This window comes from Mesoplodon densirostris, chromosome 2 (genome assembly GCF_025265405.1).
Source record: "Mesoplodon densirostris isolate mMesDen1 chromosome 2, mMesDen1 primary haplotype, whole genome shotgun sequence".
Classification (NCBI taxonomy): Eukaryota; Metazoa; Chordata; class Mammalia; order Artiodactyla; family Ziphiidae; genus Mesoplodon; species Mesoplodon densirostris.
This window is the reverse complement of record NC_082662.1, coordinates 12,689,085-12,708,591: the sequence shown is the minus strand read 5'-3', so window position 1 is coordinate 12,708,591 and position 19,507 is coordinate 12,689,085. Positions and strand designations below refer to the sequence as shown.

At 58.4% G+C, this 19,507-nt stretch overlaps 1 protein-coding gene across 1 annotated transcript; it reads right to left on the bottom strand.

Moving 5' to 3' along the window:
• Nucleotides 1–2,802: 2,802 nt before the first annotated feature.
• Nucleotides 2,803–19,435, bottom strand: EFHD2 (EF-hand domain family member D2). The gene is made up of 4 exons (XM_060089001.1): nucleotides 19,057–19,435; nucleotides 6,974–7,121; nucleotides 5,618–5,752; nucleotides 2,803–4,582 (listed from the first exon to the last, which is right to left on the bottom strand). The coding sequence occupies exons 1-4, from the start codon at nucleotides 19,359–19,361 to the stop codon at nucleotides 4,451–4,453; spliced, it is 720 nt and encodes a 239-aa protein (XP_059944984.1). The 5' UTR covers nucleotides 19,362–19,435; the 3' UTR covers nucleotides 2,803–4,450.
• Nucleotides 19,436–19,507: the final 72 nt, after the last annotated feature.

The window sequence follows — 19,507 nt, the reverse complement described above, 5'->3', positions numbered from 1 at the left end:
AATGTTAGCTGTTATTATTATTGTTGTTGGTCATCTGGTTCTCATGAGAAAGCTTGAATCTGGACTGTCACTGGGCCCTTTTGCCTTTGTGGGCCCCTTCCTCCACCCCCAAATATTAAGAACTTTATGTTTTATGACTGTGTGGGTATAAAGACTAGTATAATCAAGTTTGGATTCTATTCATTTTTTTCCTGCCAATTTTAAGAGAAACTAAAACATTTTTGTGGGCCTTAAAGTTATCGTGGGCTCCAGGCACTGGGCCCACCGTACTGGTGGACGATTTGGCCCTGGCTGTGGCCCCTCCGCATGTCAGGTTCTGTGCAGCTGAATGGCTGAGAGAGACGTTGGGGAACGTCCTTCGGATCATCATGAGCGCCTGCTCTGGACCCTGCAGATGCCTTTAGCTGTACCTGGGGGGCAGCCAGGGGGAAAACTGTGCTGTCACTGGGAGCAACTGGGCAGAGGTTGGAGCTGCTGCTGGGCGTGCGCATGGCTAGTGCCAGCCCCTCCTGACCTGGCCCTGGTGCAGGGAGCCATCGGCCAGAGGACGCCATCACTCCAGGGGCTCAAAATGCCTAAAGTTATGGTGGTGACACTCGGCTGGCTGACCTGATTTTCTGGCCACCAAGGTTGAAGAAGCAGCCTGGGAGGACTTGGGAATAACTGCAAGAGGGCGCCCTGGGGGAGTGGATTGCTGTGAGTGGAGGGCAGGGGGCTTGGTGTTGGGTTAACTTAAAGCTGTGACCCTTGCCTGCCCAGACTGTGAGGCACTGACTTACCAGGTACCCAGAAGCTCTCCATTCCTTCATTCTTCCCAGACTCGCTGAGCAGCTCCGCTGCGTAGGCGCTGTGCTGGGGCTGGGGCCACAGAGAGGATAAGACCCTGTTCAGCACCGCTGGACCTCCCTGCCTGGCAGGGTGATAAGTGTTCCTTGGAGTGTTCTGGGCCAAGAGCTGGGAGCCCCGAACAGGAAGAGGTTAGTTCTGGGTGGGATCTTGATAGGGGGCAGGTGGGAAAGGGTGGCTTCTCTGCAGCTTCCATGTCCAAAACGAACATGAGGACTTGAGACTGTGACGATGCCAGACACCCCCATTCTTATCCCGCTGAAGTGTGTGTATTCCAGGGCCTGGAGCAGGGCCTCCCAGGTTCTGGGCGCTTAATGTCCCCCAGCCATTCAGGGCCAGACTGTGCTGGAAAAATAACCATGGGTGACTTGGCAGAGGCTGGGCTCAGGGAAAGGGAATGCCAGGAGAAGCAATGCCAAGGTTGGGAGTCAAGCAGGGAGGCTGTTGGTGAGAGCCTGAGAAACAGGGCAGGTGCCACTGACCGGGGCCCATAATTTTTAGTTGCTGGGACAGGACTTTCGGGGGGCAAGTGTTACATCTTGGGTGGGACCCACTAAGGAGGCAGGCCTGGGGGCTGGCAGCGTTTCTCCTCAAAGTCAGATGAAAGTACTGGGTGTTGAGAGAGGGTTTGGGGGCTGAGTGAGGGGTCCGGGGTTTGGTGATGGGGGCCGGGACTCGGCGGGGGGAAGGGTCACTGAGAGCACGGGACCTGGGCAGGGTTTGAGGAGCCGCCTCCCCTTCGCACTCCTGGTCCCTGGCTCACTTCAGGCCTCCTTATTCCTCCTGTGCTCTCTGCCCGGGCTGGGAGTGGGAGGTCTTGTGCGGGCCAAGGCCGGGGCCCCTCTCAGCTGGATCTGATGATGATGGAGGGCCTGGCGTGGGACCGCTGGCCTGTGTCCCTCACATCCACCGCCGGGCCAGCTGGGCGGGGGCTCTGGGGCTTTAATTTGAGCCCTTGCCTGTCAGTATCCTCTGTCCCTCCGTACTGAGACCCTCTTGCTAGCATGTCAGGGGCTCTGATGCTCTGCCCTTGGGAAGGCAATTGAAGGGTGACGCTTAACCCAACATGCGGTGTTGATGCTGGTGGCATCTCAGGCCACAGGTGGCATGTGGGAGGGACCTTTCTCAGGAAATACACTTCAAGGACGCAGCCTTCTCCAAGCAGGGCCTGTGAGGAAGCCAGAGGTGGAGGGCATCCTGGCTGCTGTCATACCACTCATGTCCACCCGGGGGCAGCGATGCCCAGCCTAACCTCAAACTCCTGCACCCCCCCCCCAACTCAGGTTGCACTTGACAGACGGGGGACACCCTACCGGGAAACCAAAGGGTTGGGAAGACTTTGAGACCCTCTCATGGAACAGATGGGGTGGCTGAGACCCAGCAGGAGCCTGATCTGTCCAAAGCTACACAGGGATCACCTGGCTCTTTGCCTTTCATCCAACCACCCGTCTGCGGGGGAGGCTTGGGGTGTCTCTGAGTGCGGCAGAGTCTTGGGGGGCTCTAGGGTGCCTCGACCCAGAATCCCTGTGGCCTCGGTGCCACCCCTGGTGCATGTCCTCCTCTGAATGAACTTGCCAGGCAGGGCGGCTGGATGGGTAGGGGCACGAGCTGTGGACCGAGCAGCCTGGAGCTGCCCCGCTTGCCTGGGTGCCTCTGGGAGACTTTCTGGGTCTCTCTGTTCTTATCTGGGAATAACACAGCACCCCCAGCCCCCTCCTGGGCTGGCTGTGCGGATGAAATGAGTTGTTATATATAAAGAGCTTAGACTAGCCCCTGGTGACAGAAGGTGAGCATCAAACTCAACCTCCCATGAGGAAGAGGCCCTCTTCTCCCTGGCTTCTGAAATGACATGGGAGCCACCTGAGCCAGTGCTCTCCCAGCACCCAGGTGACCTCATCCTGTCCGCTCCTTTCCCAGCCCCTCCCCTCTCCCACCCCAACAAGAACCACACACACATAAGAATATAGAATTTTATCTTATTTTAGTTAAAAAAAATAATCGTACCACCGAATGAAGAAGTAGCCTTTTTTTTTTCCTTTGTCTTTTTTGGTGAGAAGGGAAGAGAGAAAAAAAAAGCAATAAGCCAAAAGAAAAAGAACTTTTTATATTCATCTGTATAAACATATCCGCTAAGGCAAACGCAATCCAGGGCCAAGGCTGCTGCACTGGGGTCAGTACCTCCTAATTCCTGCAGATTCTAAGGCCAAAAAAATAAAACCTCTGCAAGTCCAACTCTGCAAGTCCAATAGGAGTTTTGTGGACTCTTGGGGCATTTTACTAAAATAAAGAGTTACCGAGTTTAAAAAGCAGTGACACTGTCACAACACACACTGAAAATTGCATAACTGTGGCCTCAGTGGCCATGCACTTGTTTGGACTGGAGGACGGGCACAGCTTCACGACACAGTAATGGACACAGACGCACATACACACAGACACGCACACGTGAGCGAGCACATCGGGAGCCGCGTAGGGCCGGGCAGGTGGCACAGGCTTGGCCACGGCCCATCTGGGGATGGGCATGGGGAGGGCTGGGGTCCCCATGCTCCCTCAGGGGGTGGGTGTGACAGGACAGGTCCCGTTGCTGGTGACAAGGCGGTGAACGTCACTTGGGGAAGGATGGCGTGAAAGAGCCAAGCCAGGCCCCCTGCTCCCCACCACCTGGTCCGTGCAAACCACTTAAAGCACTTCTTGGACGCCTCCTGGAGAATGGAGACGTGCTGGTTTCCTTCCCTATGAAGGGGCCAATCCCTCTTCCCCACCCTCCTCTCTCCAGAGACCCTCAGGCTGTTCTGGGTCAGGGAAAGCGGTGGGGGGGGGGGGACGATGACGACCAGGGACTGGTGTTTCTGCCCCCAGAGCCTTCCCTGCCCACAATCCATGGCATGGCCGGCAGAGTGTGGGCCCGTGAGGTAGATGGGCACAGCTGCCCCCTCACCCTGCCTGGCTGGGCCCCAGAGAGCTGGGCTCTCCCTGCCAGCACGGGGTGCCAGGGGCCTGGGTCCCTTCGCCAAGATAGAAGCCCCCCCCTTGATTCCAGCAGAGAGAGGAGGCAGGGCCAGAGGAACAGGTGCTGGTGATGGGGAGCCCGGGTGCCACCAATCAGCGCTATGGGGCCGGCCACGATTCTTGCCACCTGTCGCTCCCCCGATCAAGGGGGGGCGCTCGAGGGCCCCAGGGGCAGTGCAGCCTGTGGGTTAAGGGCAGGTGGTCTCTGTGGGGGTACAGGAGGAGGTGGAAAGGGAGAGGCACAGGGAGAGGAGTGTGTGTGCAGGCAGCCCACCGGCAGGGAGAGCCCTAGAGCCGGAAGCAGGAGCAGCTGCAGCAGGCAGTGGGCGGCCAGGAGGCAAGAGGTGCAGGACTGGCCAGGGAGGGCTGGGCCAGGCCGGGAGGCGGCTGGTGTCAGGGCCTCAGGGACAGCGGAAGGGAGCGGGGAGAGGCCGGGCCACTCTGCTGGCTTGTTCACAGACACGTGTAGCTGTTTAGCATGGTCCCTTCAGACAGAGCCGAGGGTCAGGCTTGGCCTGCGGTCTGCCGGCCCTCGCCACCCTCGCCCGCGGGACTGGGCGCTGGGGCCGGGGCCACGCGGTGGGGCGCAGCCTCGCTACTTGAAGGTGGACTGCAGCTCCTTGAAGGCCGCCTTCCGTTGCTTCATCTCCTCCGCCTGCTTCTTCCTCTCCTCCTGCTCTGCCTTGATCTCCTCCTCGAAGCGGCTGGACACGTTCATGGCCTGGACCTGGGGTGGGGTTGGGGGGGAAGTGGCTCAGGGCCCAGAGGGGGCTCTCTCCGGGGTCTCTTCTGGTTCCGCTGTCCCCCTCCCCTATGCACACACAGCTCTGGCTCCCACTAGGCTGGTCCTGGGCCAGGCACGTCAGTCACCTCTCTGAGCCTCAGTTCTTCCACTTAGAGCCTGGCGCTCAGTAACTCTGGCCTCATGGATACGTTGGGAGGATTGAAAGAGAGTGAAAGAGAGAAGACGTATTCAGTAGCTGCTGCTGAGCACGGGTCCTGGAAATGTGAGCTTCCGAAGCTGCTATTCTTATCCTGGGAAGCCCAGACGCACACCTGGTCTCCCTGATGAACCCGGAAACATCCCCATCAACCCTAGAAGCCCAGAGGGAGGTGGGAGGAGGCCTTCAGAAGGAATGTTCTTAGCTAACACGGGGAGGGGGAGAAGCAAGAACAGGCAGGGGCCCCGGGGCCCGCGGAGGGCAGGACCCAGGAACCATACTTGTCCCCTGCATCTGAGCGTGTGCTGAAAGGGGAGGGTACTGTGCACGGCGGTGGCCTCTGGGGCCCATCATAGTCCCTCCCGGCTGGGGCTGGCAGGGCTAGTGTCTCTGAGAGGCCCCGGGAGCCAGTGCTGTGTTTCTGGGCCTGCTTCCTGTCTCCCGGGCCCACTCTTTAAGGCCCAGTCCTTTGTGGGTAGTGGCTCCGGGTACAGGGCTGGGGCAGCTCAAAGGGGCCCCTGTCCCCTCTTCAAGAGTGCACACCCCTCCCTCCCCCACCTCTGGGGCAGGGAGAGAAAGAAGCTGGAAAGGATCACAGGCTGGACGGGAGGGTAGAGAAGCCAGGAGCGCCGTGGGCCCTGACCGACCCCGGAGGGGCGTCAGCTCCCCACCTCCTGTCTGCGGTCTCAGCAGGGACAGGAAGGGGATGTGCTGACCCCTGAGCTAACTCAGGGTCCCGGGGTACCCCGGCCACACCTGTCCTCATGCGGGGCTCAGGGCAACCCCAGCCTGGGCTCCACACCTCCTCCCATATGCCTTACCTTAGCCTCAAAGAAGCTCTTGGCCCCCTTGACGCCCTCGGTGGACACATCGATCTCGGAGAGGCGGGCCAGCACGTGCAGCCCGCTGTCCTCCTGCAGCTCCCCAGCCGCTGCCTTGCGGAAAATCAGGAGGAACTGCAGCAGGGAGAACAGAACACTGATGCTGTCAGGGAGAGAGGGAAAGGGGCCAGGGCCTGCCCACACCTGGGGCCAGCTGCAGGCCTCCCCGGAAAGGAGGTTCTCACAGGCCTGGGAGCTGGAGGTCCGGGCTCTCCGTCCTCCACGCTCTGTGTCCTGCACAGGCTGCCGCGTCCCTCCCTCTCTGGGCCTTGGTTTGCCCATCTGTACGATGGGAGGCTAGGTGACCTGTCTCCTGCCCCTGCAGGACTGGGGCTACTGCAGCCTGCTCTGCCCATCTGCCCATGCTCAGCTCCTGTTAAAAGCCTCAACCTACCTCTCACCTTTGTTTCCACTGTTCCCCAAACCAATCCGCTCTAACTTCCATTTACTGACCCATTTTACAGAGTGAGGAAGGCTCAGAGGCAAGAAAAAACCTGCCCCAATCTCAGCACCAGAAAGCGATGGAGGGAGGATTTGAACCCAGGTCCGGACTCCAAACCATCATCGTGTGCTGCTCGCACCTTCCTCCCTGGACTTGGCTCCCCCGGGCGCCCCCCTCCCCCTTCTCTCGCCCTGCCTCTTCTGTGCTTCCTGCCAGTTCTCCAAGGCCCAGCCTGAGCCTTGACTCTCCAGAGGCCACCTCTGGCATTTAACCCTATGACTCTCCAGGGGCCACCTCTGGCATTTAACCCTACACTGCCCTGGGACCAGTGCCCTTGCTCTCTGGCCTTGAGCCTCTGCTTCCTCCTCCAGCAAACAGGCTCGTTCGTGGCTCCTGTCTCAGAGTGAGGCCTGAGTGAGATTCGGAGTGTGAAGTCACCCAGCTCAGCGCCCGCCCGGCTCCTCTCGGACCCGCAGTGCATGTCCCTCCTCCATCCGTCCCCTCTTCTCCTGAATCACAGCATCCTGTTATTTCACTCTCTGAGCATCTCCCCCTCTACACGCCAGGAGCCCCAGAGCACAGGGCCTTTCTCTGTACTCCCACAGCCCACACAGGGTCAGGTATACAGAAGTCACTCCATAAGTGCTCACTGCATGAAGGAATGGATGTGCCTCCTTCTCACTTAGGCATCTCAGAATCTCCCCAGGTAGCTGCTCTAGGATCCGCTGAAACCTCACCCAGCCAACCATCAGCCACTCGACAGTGGCTGTTCACGGACAAAGTTGCTCAGTGACAAAGAGGGGTTAGTTTCCCCCCACCCCCCGGTGTTGCCCCCCACGGGGAGTGGGGCTCACCTCTCGGAAGCTGAGCTTGCTGTCAAAGTCCTCATCCACCTCCTTGATCATGTTTTTCAGGCCCAGGTGGGTCTGGGGGGCTCCAAGTTTCTCCATCATGAGCTTTAGCTCCATCAGGTCGATGAAGCCATCCCGGCCGGCATCGTACCTGTGAGTGCAAAGAGAGAGGCCTAAGGACATCCTGCCACCTCATACCTGACCAGAGTGGTCATAAGCCAGAGTACAAGGAGCCTGGGGGCTCAAAAGGTGCCTCCCACCAACACGTCATCTTATCACAGCTGGAGAGGACCTCGGCCCAGGTGGACTCCCGATTCGAGGCCCAGCTACTGCTCGGTTACCTCTGATGATGGAGAGCTCACCACATGACCTGGCAGCCTCCTACATGTTGAACAGTGCTAACTTTTGGCCAAATTTACCTGCTACACAAGGAAGCAGAAACCACAGCCCCTCTCTACTGAATGAGATGTGAACAAGCAGGGAGGGAGAATTTACAATATCATGGGGGTGAGGATTGCGACGGTAGGCCCTGAAGTTAGAACTCACTGAGCATCTCTAGGTACCTCCACAGGCACTCGAGGGACATCTTGGCTCCATCTCTCCCCCTCTCCCTGTGCCCACCCAGGAGGGAAGCAGAAGGTACCACATGTCTCAGGGTAGGGCCAGAGGTCACAGGAGGGAGGGGCCACTTCTGGTTTTCTGGAAGGTGGCCTGGGGTGTGTTCTGGAAACACGTTGTGCAGGGTGCCTGCAGCGAGCGGCAGGGATCCAGCTGGGTGGCTGGAAAGACCTGGAACAGTGATTACGTGATGACCGTGCCTCTGCCCTGCACATTTCAGTTCTCTTTTTTCTACCGCCAACAGCCTGGCAGAGAGAGGGACAGGGTGAGGGGCAGAGTCTAAACGTCTCGCTCGACTGGCTTCCTTGTGGTAAGAGCTTGGGTCAGAGCTGGGCTCCAGGCCCGTCCCCTGGCTGGGGAGGTGCTGCTCGTGCCGGCAGCACACAGCATGGCAGATGTGGGTGCTGTTCCCACGGCCCAGCCAGGCCTCTTATCAGGCGAACCAAGCAACCGCCCTGACTGTCTCCTGGTGGGCTGGGGAGAGTCATCTCAGCGCTGGCCAAATGGGCCTTCTGAGCCTAAAGAAACTTGTGCAGTCCCCGAGGCCTCAAGATGGCTGGGTGGCAGCGCTGGTGACAGCAATATGACACACAGGGGCCGAGTTCCAGAAACTTCCTGGAGACTTGGAGTTCCTACACAAACACACTTCTCATTCTTACGGCCTCTACGGGGCTTCCCAATTCCCTTCCCCCATCTCTAATTACACATAAGCTTCACATGACTATGGACATCTGACAGCAACCACTTTTTGAAATCTCTCTGTGCTGGGAAATTTCCATACTTTATTTTACTTAATCTTCATAATAACCTTCTCTTATAATGGAAGCTCAGAGAGGTTAAGTGGCCTGCCCAAGGTCACACAGCAGTGAAGGAAGGGGCTGGGCTTCTACCTCACGTCAGTAGGGCTCATAAACCTGCACATTTGCTGGGCGCCCCCCCCACCCCCCCCACCATGTCCTGGGGTTGCCAGCAGGACAGAGACATCTGCCTGGAGCACTGAGCAGAGCATTTGTGTGAAGGGTAAAAATAGTTCACGAGCAAGTGAGTCAGTGGTTGGAAGTGATGCAGCACAGGGAAGATAGGTCTCTGGAAACCCTGCAGGGAACACAGGGTCCTGAGGCCTTTTCCCCCACTACGGGGTGAAAGGGTCCGGGGTGGGAGCAGTGGCCACAGCTGAGGCGGAAGCAGATGCGAGAGGATGTGGTGGAGGGTTGTACGACTCGGGAGGGTCAGGGAGGCCAACGATCCCGTGGTCCAGGCTCTGCTTAGAACTGGAGGGGCCTGGTGCGGGGCACAGTGGAGCCCCCCACCTCCATCTTTGGAGCTTGTTTGCCAGTGGTAAGGGGCTGGGTGGCTGCTGCATGAGCCTTAGTGACCGGTACTGGAGCAGCCCTGGAGCGTGGCCAGGTGAGGGAGTCAGTCTTTCCTGGGGCAAGTCACATGGATGCCCCCCCTCAGCGTCCCTGAGGAAGACAAAGCCCCCGCCTCTTTCTGAACTCGGGCTCCCACGATGACATGTCAGGGCTGGAGCAGACTGCCTGGAGTCCAGGAGACTGTGCCATCGAGCCTCCAGCCAAGGCTGAGAACCCCTGGTATGATGGTGACTCTTCCGTAAGGTCACTGCGAGGACTGGGTACGTTCACACGTGACGAGCACTTCGCACAGCACTGGCTCCAGAAACTGCAGCTATCAGCACTATCACGAGACTTCGTTACTTTTATGAAGCTCCTACTATGTGCCAGGCATTTTCTCTGCGCTCAGCAATCCTGGGGGGTCAGAGTTATGTCCCCATGTGACTGATTAGGGGACAGGGGCTGGAGAGGTTTGGGCACTGGCCAAGGGTTCAGACGCCCATCCCTGTGATTCCCACACTCGACTCTCTCTATCGCCCCACCTGCCTCTCCTGAGCCTCAGCTTTATTTACTGCTCAAGGGTTACTCCTGCAGCAGGGGTGGCTCAGTTTCAGAGGAAGTGCAGATAAAGTGTCCAAACTTGGACAGAAACTTGGGCTCTGGATCTCGGTCTCTGGCAGCTCCCAGGCCTGGCTGGGCTGCAGCTCAAACCGCGGCGTGAACCGCTGCCTGTGTCAATCAAGCATCAATCAATTACTGGTTCCGGGCTCCTGCCCCCAGGGGGACAATGCAGGGGCTGGCCACACTGGAGGGAGTTGTTCCCACAAGACCCCCGGGGGAGTGGACAGCTACCATGTGCCCTGGGCTGTGACGTGGGTGGGCTCTGGGTCATTGGATCAGCCAGGTTCCTGGGTAAACCCTGGAGGTTTGTGCTCACAGCAGCTCTGCTGAGACTAACCCGAGTCCAAACCCCAGCTCTGCCACCTGCTGGCTGGGGGACTCTGCTCACGTCACATGACCCTATGAACCATTTACATCATGGAGATGAGACCCACCCCAGGCTTGCGGCAAGAGTTAAGAGATGATCCACGTAGATTCTTAGCACAGAGGCTGGCCCACAATAAGTACTTAATCATTACACGCTAACTACAGTACTACTACTACGAAATTACTATTATCGGTAACATCTACCTCTAGGATTTGAGATAAAGGAGATTGTGGATGTAAAATGCCTAGTACATAGTACGTGCTTAAAACCTGCCATTTCTTTAGAATAGTGGCCATTGAGAACTTTTTATGTGCCAGACACTAGTTAAGTCCTTTGCACATATAATATAAAAATGGTGTTGATAATGAGAATAATAATGGTAAAAAATACAATTTCTCCCTCAGGCACCAGTCCTGATGGTGCGTGGCGGGGAGGAAGTGCTTGTTGTAGACTGGCCTGGAGGCAGCGGGTGGACACGATGGCCCAGAGGTCCCTCCAGCATCTTCTCCTTCTGAAGGTCCCACTACTTCCCTCCCCCGCCCCCGCTAGGCCCGATCCGAGGACCCCGCCACTTAGGGAGGTGAGGAGAGAGCAGGACAGAATCTTCTGTTCTCTCGCTGGGCGGAGAGAGAGAGAAGCCTCGGTCCTGGATGACTCTCTTGCTCCTCCTCTGACAGGGAGGGAAGTGACAATGGGGGAGACTGTTACTGTGCCACCAGCAGGAGGACCACTGGCAACCCAGGAGAGAACGGTGTTCTAAGATGCCTGGAAACAGCCGTATATCCCTGAGTGGGGAGAGCCTCTCTCCCCTCAGCCCTCTCCCTGAGCTGGAGCTGCGGTTGCAGGTAGCTCAGGGGATCCAGGAAAAGCGTCCGTACCCAAGATCCGCCTGGATGCCTGGTCCACCCAGTTCATGTCATGTAGGGAACCCGGGGCCCAGAGTGGAGAGCAAGCAGCCCAGGGTCACACAGCTGGAGAAAAGCAAGACTCCCAAAGTTGTAAGCTTTCCTCCCTGGCTGCCTGCTTTCTTCTTGGGAAGGAGGTCCCATAGAGGGTCCCAGATTCTCAAGCCTGCAGGGCTGGGGGAGACTGGGCTGAGAGGAGAGGCTTGGAGCCTGCCTGGGAGGGCCAGTTCCATCTGGCAGGACTGACAACAAAGCTCCTGGGCTGGGAGCTCAGCACTCGTCTCCAGCACTGGAGGGAGGCGGCTGCACCTGGTGCTGTGCCCACATTCCTACCCACCTCGCCCTGAGCCTCCCCCTGAATAGTTCTCGACGGGGAGGGCTCAGCAGCTGCCGCCCCGGATGCTGGTGACGAAATCCCCTCCCATCTGCCCTTGCACGTGGAGCAGCGGCCACCACCCAGGCAGACTTTGCTCCTTTGGGCTGCAGGTCCCATCCGGCTGATGGCTCCTCCTCCCCCGGTTCTGATAACCCGGAGATAAGGGGGTGAGAGCAGCGGGCCGGCTCCTACAGCGTGCAGGGCTTGCCCTCATTTCATAACAATATTATCATTAGTGGCTGCTCTTGGCTGGGCACTTACTATGTGCCAGGCACTGTGCCAAGTGTTTTGTATCAGATCCTCACAGGAACTCCATGAAGCAGGCATGAATATCCCCATACTACAGACGAGGAGACTGAGGCTCAGGGAGAAAGTGACTTGGCCAAGACCATAGCTGACAAGGGCACACCTGGGATCAGAACCCTGACCTGATGAAAAACATGTGCTTTTAACTACTATGCTATGTCTTGATGCCTACAGACCCTGCACCAAAGAAACTCAGGTTGGGAAGGATCCTGGAGGCCACCTCATTTAGCCATTCATGAAGGTCAGGTACACAGTGCAGTTTTCCTGCTTAGTATCTTGAATACCTCTAAGGATGGGAAGCTCACTGCTTACCTAAAGCAGCACATTTTGGCTTTGGAATTATTAGAAAGTTTCTCCTCATGCACGACCCTCCCCACCCGCCAGCTGTGCTGTACAGTCTGAGAGCAGAATGAGGAGGAGTCATCACACCTGCTGCACAAGGGGAGGGTGGGAACAGTTGACTTGGGAGCATAGGGGACCCCAATTCTCTCCCTTCTAGTTCCCATCCCAGGCCTTTGCTGAAGGCCTCTCTGCCCATGGGGGTCCCACGGAGGACAGACAGCTGGAGAGAGTGGTGTTTATGGACCCCTGAGCCCCCAGGCCCACCTGGCTTTGTCCTCAGCATTCACAGACCTGGTCTTCCTCCATCCTATCTGGGGAGGCCCCAGAGGCTCCTAGGCCTCTACTCTTTGCCCTGCAAAATGGGAAGGCAGGTCGTTTGGGGCAGGAAAGTTCTGGACAACAGGGAAATTCTGGCCTTGCTTGCTGTTACAGGCAGATTGGCTTGGCCCGCCTCCCCGTGCAGGTGGACGCCCACAGGCTTGGTGGTGAGGGCCGGCAGTGCCCATCCGTTCCTGCACTCTCCCACCCCCAGACGGCCTGACTCATGAGGGGAAAGCCCAGCCTCTCACCACTTCCTCCAGTCCTATCTGCGGAGCCTGACACTTGATCTGTTGCCCTGTGTCAGCCAAGGAGAGGGTGTGTGAGTGCATACGGGTGAGTGTGTGGCTGGGGGGTGCTCACGCCTCCTCCACGGCTTTCCAATAAGTCCAAGGGTCAAGTGGGGGCCCCCTAGGCTGATGGCAATTGCTGGGCACTGTCAGGACTTGGGGACGTCCTAACCTCAAGTTCAAGCACCTCATGCTGAGCCCACCCTGGGAGGGCAGCTCACTCCACAGGTAGTTTCAGCAGTGGGTCTCCCCTCCCCGGCTCTCCCCTGTGCCACCTCCTTCCCTGCCTGCACTTAATAATAATAATAATTATAAAAGTGATTGCAAAGAACATTTACTGAACGTCTAATATAACCCAGTGTTTACTATTTAACTTAATCTTCCCTCTTGTTTTCCCCTCGCTGCCTAGACTAAGTAACGTGGCCCGGCGACAGCTGTGGTGGCCCAGTGCTTCTTAAACCTTAATGCGCACCCGGTGAGCCTTGTTAAGACGCAGATTCTGATCCAGTAGGCCTGGGGTGGAGCCTGAGCACCTGAGCTTTCTAACAAGCTCCCGGGTGACGCTGATGCTGCTCTCTTCGGGTCCCATGGGAGCAAGGGACTTGGGAGTCAGAAGGACCCTAGTTCAAATCCTGTCTCCCCTCCTCAAGTCATGGAACCCTCTCTGAGACCCAGTCTTCTTATCTACGAAAGGGGTGATGATCATCTTCCAGGATGCTGAGACAGGATTAAACAAGAGGCAAAGTGCCTGGAATGGAGACGCCACAGTGGCCCTCTGTCTCCGCACAGCTCAGGGGTCCCTGGGCCCGGCTCTGTCCGGCTGCACCTTTCTGGTCCGGAACCCTCACTTCTCTAGAGACCTTGAAAAGCAGAAGTCTGCCGAGGAGCAGGCGGCTGGGCAGTCAGAGGGAACTCGGCTGCTGGAGGGTGTGGGGACTGTCCCTGCTGAGGCCACAGGGCGACTCTGCCCCTGGCTGGGCTGGCCCTGCAGAAAGGGCCCCAGGCAGCAGGGCTGGGTCTCCTACAGCTGAAGCCAGGCCCTGAACCCAGAGGCACAGAGGAGAGAAGGCAGGAAGGTGCAAACCAAAAGGGAACCAAAAGTCCCTGGGGGGACGGAAGGAGAGGTGACTCAGAATCAGAAGGGAAGTAGGAGAGCAGAGGACAGGCCTGAGGCCAGGAAATCCTCCCTCCCCAGGGGTGGGGCTTCTCCCCAGAAAGGCAGGCTCCTGGCTGCTGCAGGGGGAAGGACCCAACCTCTGAACCCCCAGAGGACTCCCCTCCCCCCACCGAGGCTCTGGGACTCCTCCTCTGCCCTAAACGCAGCCCTCACTTGGCCTCGGGAGCTCCCAGTAGGCAGACCTCGTTCTAATCCTGGCCCTGCCACTTATTATAACCTTGAGCCTTGCTTTACTCATCTGGCAAATGGGGATAATGACAGCACCCACCTCCCTGGGCTGGTGTGAAGATGAAGTTCAGTTCCTGAAATCACACACCGGGCTCAACTGGGCCTGGCGGCTCCATTTAACAAGGAGGACGTGGTGGCAGGGGGCTGGCTGTGGAGGGCCGGCGTCATGGCATCCCTCAGGAGAACTTCCAGTCCTCGTCATAGAAATAAAGAAATGGAACCTGCCGTTTCCAGCCCAGTGGGCCCATCCTCTCTATCCCCCCAAAGAACCCTCTATGCCACTGCTCTCCATGAGACTTTAAGCTTCTTGAGGGCAGGAACTCTATTTTTCCCTTAATTCTCTGGACCTCGCACACAGAAACTTAATATGATCAGAGGAATGGAGTTTAAGCTTTTCAAAATTGTCTGTTTTTAATAGCCCACAGACCAGACACAATGGTGGGCTCTTTACAAAGGCTCAGGACTTTTTTTTTTTTTTTTGGCCGCACCGTCAGGCTTGTTAGGGGATTGAACGTGGGCCCTCGGCAGTGAAAGGGTGGTGGCCTAACCACTGGACCTCCAGGGAATTCCCCAGGACTTTTTAAAACTTAATCCTCAGGACTTTACCAGGCAGGTTCTTTAGCCCCAGGGGAAACAGGCTCTGAGAAGCAGAGCTCCCCGTCCAGAGTCACCCAGCTGGGCGGTGGCAGACGGGCGCTGGAGTCCTAGATTTGTGTCATGCCAGGGCTGCTGTGTGCGCTGCCCTTTTTCCTGCCACCTGCCTTCCACGTAATTAAGTGATAATGAATTCGGTTTCCCATTTTTGTTATTTATCAAAGCCATATGTAGCCGTCAATGAAAGTGTCGGTTCAGCAGAGGAGGGAAAGAAGGTTCTCATGCTGGGTCCCCGTCACTCCGGCCCAGAGCAAGAGGGTTCTTGCCAGCCTGGCAGGCCGGGCAGCTCCATGGGGGCTAAGTGGAGTCAGCCAGTGGCTTCTGTGGAGCAATCTCCGTGCTAGGCACCACCACCAGGGCTGGGGATGGTGGTGACAGGAACTTGGAAAGTACGTATTTTGTGCCAGGCACTTCATAACCTGGGTGGGTTCTATTATTCTCCCTGTTCCAGGGTGAGGAACCGGGGCTCAGAAGGGTTTACGTGCCTTGCCCCAGGGCCCAAGGCTGGGATTCCAACCCAGGGCGGCTGACTCCAAAGGCCCTGGCCTTAACCACTGCACCAGACAGTCCTCCAGGAAGGACGAGGGGGTGGTGCTGCTGTGAGCTGCAAGAGCCTGAGGCGACACCAGGGAGGCGTAGCAGGTGGAGAGGAGGGTTGGGCAAGGTGGGAAGAAGAGAGGGAAGCCCCCCTCTTCTCTGACGCAAGGGGTCATGAGATGAAGTGGCTGGGGACGAGGCTGGGCAGGGCAGGGAACTAGGACATCTTCCTCGGATTCCACGGCAGGTTCAGAATTACATGGCTGCCTTCCTCTCTGGCAGGTCTCGGTTTACACCGCCCCGCAGAGCCCCACACAGGCTGTTGCCAGGCCAGAGGTGGCTGCCCTGAGGCCCTCTGGGTCCACACCACTGCCCCTTGCCTGGAGGGTTCCAGAGCAGCCCTGGACGGATGGGCAGACAGAGGAGGGGAGAGGGTCGGATTAGAGGTGATGAGTGCAGCCTGAGGCTGCAAGAGGAGGAAGGACTGAGAGTCCAGGTACCTGGCACCGTGCCAGAGCTCTGCGTGTATCACCTCCCCCCGCCCCACCTCCAGAAGCAGGGACAACTTTTCCCATTGTGTAGACAAGGATGCTCTGGTTCAGCCACTGAAAACATCCCCGTGAATGTCACTACACCTTCCTGGGCCTCAGTTTCCTCTCCTGTAAAACGGGGAAGAAGCGTTGGTGACAACCCCGGAGGTCTCTCCCAGATGGAAACTAACAGCAGCGTGAGGTCAGTGATGACGGAGAGCCCGTCTATCTTCCCTCGGCCCTCTCTCTTCTCTCTCCAGCTCCATCCTTAGGAAGTATCTGCTGATGATCACTGAATGGATGAACTGGAAGACCCTGGAAGGCAGTTCTGCCATCCGGGAGGGTTCAGGACGACTCAGAAATAAGGAAGTCATTGGTGAATCACCTTTGGGAATCATCAGATACATCATGCTCCTTTTACAGATGGGAAGACTGAGGCCCAGAGAGGGCAGGCAGACTAGGTAATTGAGTGGCAGAGCCAGGACAAAGCCCCACTTCCTAGCTCCTGGCCTCCAAGACAAGTCCAGCTCCCAGCTCCCTCTGCCCTCTCCCACCTCCTGCACTCTGCTCTGGGGGATGGCTTCCCAGGGGGGCCAGGCTCCCCTCCCCTCTGCCATGGGAGCTGCAGATCAGGGTGGAAGTGTCCCAGCAGAGCCCTGGCTGTGATCCTTGGGCCCTGCTTGGACCCAGGAGGCTGCAGCACCTCTTGGACAGCAGAAGCAGAACGCGAGTTTTGTCCTCCATGAGAGCCTGTCTGTTGGCTGTTCACAGCCGGGACTCGGCTGGGCTGCGCTTGGCTGGCACAGTGAAGCCTTGTTTCCTTGAATACAAAATCTGCAGCCTTCCATCCACGCCAGGGCCCCCCGCGGGTGGCACTTCCTTCCCTAGAAGCTCCCTGACCCCTTCCTGCCCCCCTCACCCCTGCCAATACCTCATTGAGCAGTAGTGGTGCCAAGAGGGGGCTTCCAGGGGTTCAGCTCCCCTCAATTTTCAACAAAGTATCCCTCGTCAAACTAACAGCCAAAACAGCCTCTGTAAAAAGTGAGCTTGCTCTGCAAATGCAGCTTCACGACCATTCCCCTAGTCACGCGCCCCTTCCAACCAAGCTGCAGCCTTCCAAGTCCCTGCTCATTCGGTGTGTCTGGGTTCTCCAAACAGCTCCTTCTTTTTTTTGGCGGGCATAGAGGGGATGAAGCCTAAGAGAAGGAGGACTCTGGTGGTGGGTCCATGTGGTAGAAAATCAGCCATGCACACGGAAGCGGGCGTTGGTGGGGTGTGTTTCCCCACGTGGAGGCAGACGTCTGTGACGGGAAGCCCAGGAGGGAAGAACATGGGTTTTGGAGTCACAGACCTGGGTTTAGATTATGACTCCTTCATTTTTGAGCTGTGTATTCTTGGCAAGTTACCTACCTGCTCTGTGCCCAGACTGCCCAACTGCGCCATGGTGGTGACGACAGTTCTATGTCATGGGGCTGCTGGGAGGAATGGAGGAGCTCCTTAGTCCTGCGGCACTGAGAATGCAGGGATTGTGGCCGCATCTGAATAATCTCCCTCGTACTTCACGGGGGTGGGGGGGGCAGAGTCTATAAGGAAGTTCTGACTGCCCTCTATTGAGGCTGCGATCCTGGAACTCCTGCTCTCCTGATAGGGCCAGTCTTTTATCAGGAAGAAACTTGAGAAGAACTCCCAGACAAGACCCTGGAGCCAAAGAAGCAGGCTCCTCAAGGCCCAGGGGTCTCCATGCAGAGGCCTGGAGTGGGATTAAGGACTCAGTTCCACCCCAGGCTGACCCTCGGAAAAACATGGGGCTCCCAGCCATCCAGGTCTGAGAACCAAAAACCTCTTCTGCTTTGGGGCCAAATGCAGAAGCAGGGCCACAGCAAGCAGTGAGGAGTGGGAAAGAGCCTTTCTCAAGCTGGGGGGTTGCAAAACCCTCCCCCCCCCCGCCCCGGGCTTCCTGCTTGCGGCCCGGGCACACTGCCCCAGCCAAGGTGGGGTCAGCACCCCTTCCTCTCAACCTTGGGCTGCCAGACCTCCTGACTCCCTCACCTGAGACTTGGCCTCAGGACGGTTCTACCTTTTGGATCCACTTCCAGATCTACTCCAGATCACACCCCTGGGCTGTTTTCCCCTCCAGGGGCCAGGGGCAGGGGGGGATGGGCAACAGGAGGTGGGCAGAGAAGAATACCAAAGGGAGGGGGGCTGAGTACCTTCACCCCCGCCCCAGGCCCCCCTCACTGCTCGGGATAGGGCAGCGTGGCTGACCATCTCAATCCCAACTGGGTGAACGCAGTGATGGACCAGAAGGGGACCTGGAAGCCTTTCTCTCTAGTCATTTCACAGAGATTTAAAGTTTTTTTTGTTGGGGGAGGGGGAAGCCCAGAGGCCTGGAAGGACCTGTCCAACCTGCTGAGGGCATGGGGTATGGAATTTAAGGATGGAGTAAAGGTAGAGGTGAGAGCTACCAGCCAAGTCAGATAGGAAGGTGTGGGGTGTCAGGGACCCTGTGTGGGGAGGGAAAGGGGGCACGCGGTGGGGGAAGGGAGGCAAGGAGAGATGAGGCCTTTCTGACAGAAAGCAGGGGGCAGTGACTGCAGAGCTGCTGGGTGTAGCGGGGTGGCGAGGGCAAGAGGAGGGAGGGGCGGTCTGCGGAGGGAGGCGGGGACTCGGCCCTGCAGGGACGTGGCTACGGGGGGGGGCGGGGGGAGGTGTACATACCTGCCGAGTCGGGGGCAGGGAGGAAGGGGTCCCTCCCTGGGGAGATGACCTGAGGGTCAAGGGTTGGGGTCCTGGCTAACGGAGTGGATGAGGGTAGAGGTGGGAGGGGCAGAAGGGTCTTTGACACAGTTTGCTGGCAGATGCTGAATAAGTGGAGGGGATGCGGGGGAGGGGTCTCGGCCCAGAACCCACGTTGAGAGGGATCTGAGATAAGCAGAGTAAATGAAAGGACCCCAGTAAAAGGAATGGTCACCTTTGTTGAGGCGCTGGAGGGTGCGGTGGGTGTTTTAGACCCGTGTTTGGGGGGGGGGTTGGGAATTCAAGTAGCTGAGGAGGGGGAAAGGGGGCCACGGGGTCCTCAATCTCGGTGTGCGCGCTTGTGGAGAAGCATCACTAACAAGGCCAGAGAACCGGACCCTCCAGACCCCTGTGCTTATCTAGAAGGAGCCGCGGGGTCCCCCACTCCGCGTGCGCGCGTGCGGTGTATCGGGGGCAGCGTCACCGTGAGGAGGGGTCGCGCGCCAGGGGCCGCGGGTTCCCCAGACCCACATGCGTGGTAGGGAGGAGGTCCCGAAGCCTCGTGATTATCTGGAAGGGGCCCGGGGTCCCCGCCCCTGGTGTGTCAGGGATCGGGGAGCTCGGCTGGCCGCACGGGTCCCGGGACGGCGCGGGGTCCAGGGTTCGGGGGCTCGGGAGCCGAGGCCGGCTCTCGGGGTGGGTGGGGAACCGTGTCGAGCGGGCACTCACTGCTTGAACATCTTCTCCATGTCCTTGATCTGCTTCCTGGAGAACTCCTTGAACTCGGTGTAGGGGTTGAAGACGCGGCGGCTGGGCGACTGGGGCTCGCCGATGCCCTGGTTGAGGTCGGCGCGCCGCAGCAGCTTGGCGCTCAGCTCTTCGTCCGCGCTGCCCAGCGCCTCGGCCGCCTCGTCGGGCGCCCCCGCCGCCGCCGCCGCCCCGTTCAGCCCGGGCTGGTCCGGGGCCTCGACGCCGCCCTCGCCCTCCATCTGCAGCCGCCGGCTCAGCTTGCTGGCCAGCTCGTCCGTGGCCATGGTGGCCCGCGCGGCGCTCGCCCCCGGACCCTCCTAGTCGCGCGCCCGTGCCGCCTCTGGCCGCGCTCTTCCTCTTCCTGACACTCCCCAGCGCCAGGCACCGCCCCTCGAAGGTGGGACTTACGCCCCTCGCTGGGCCCGCCCCC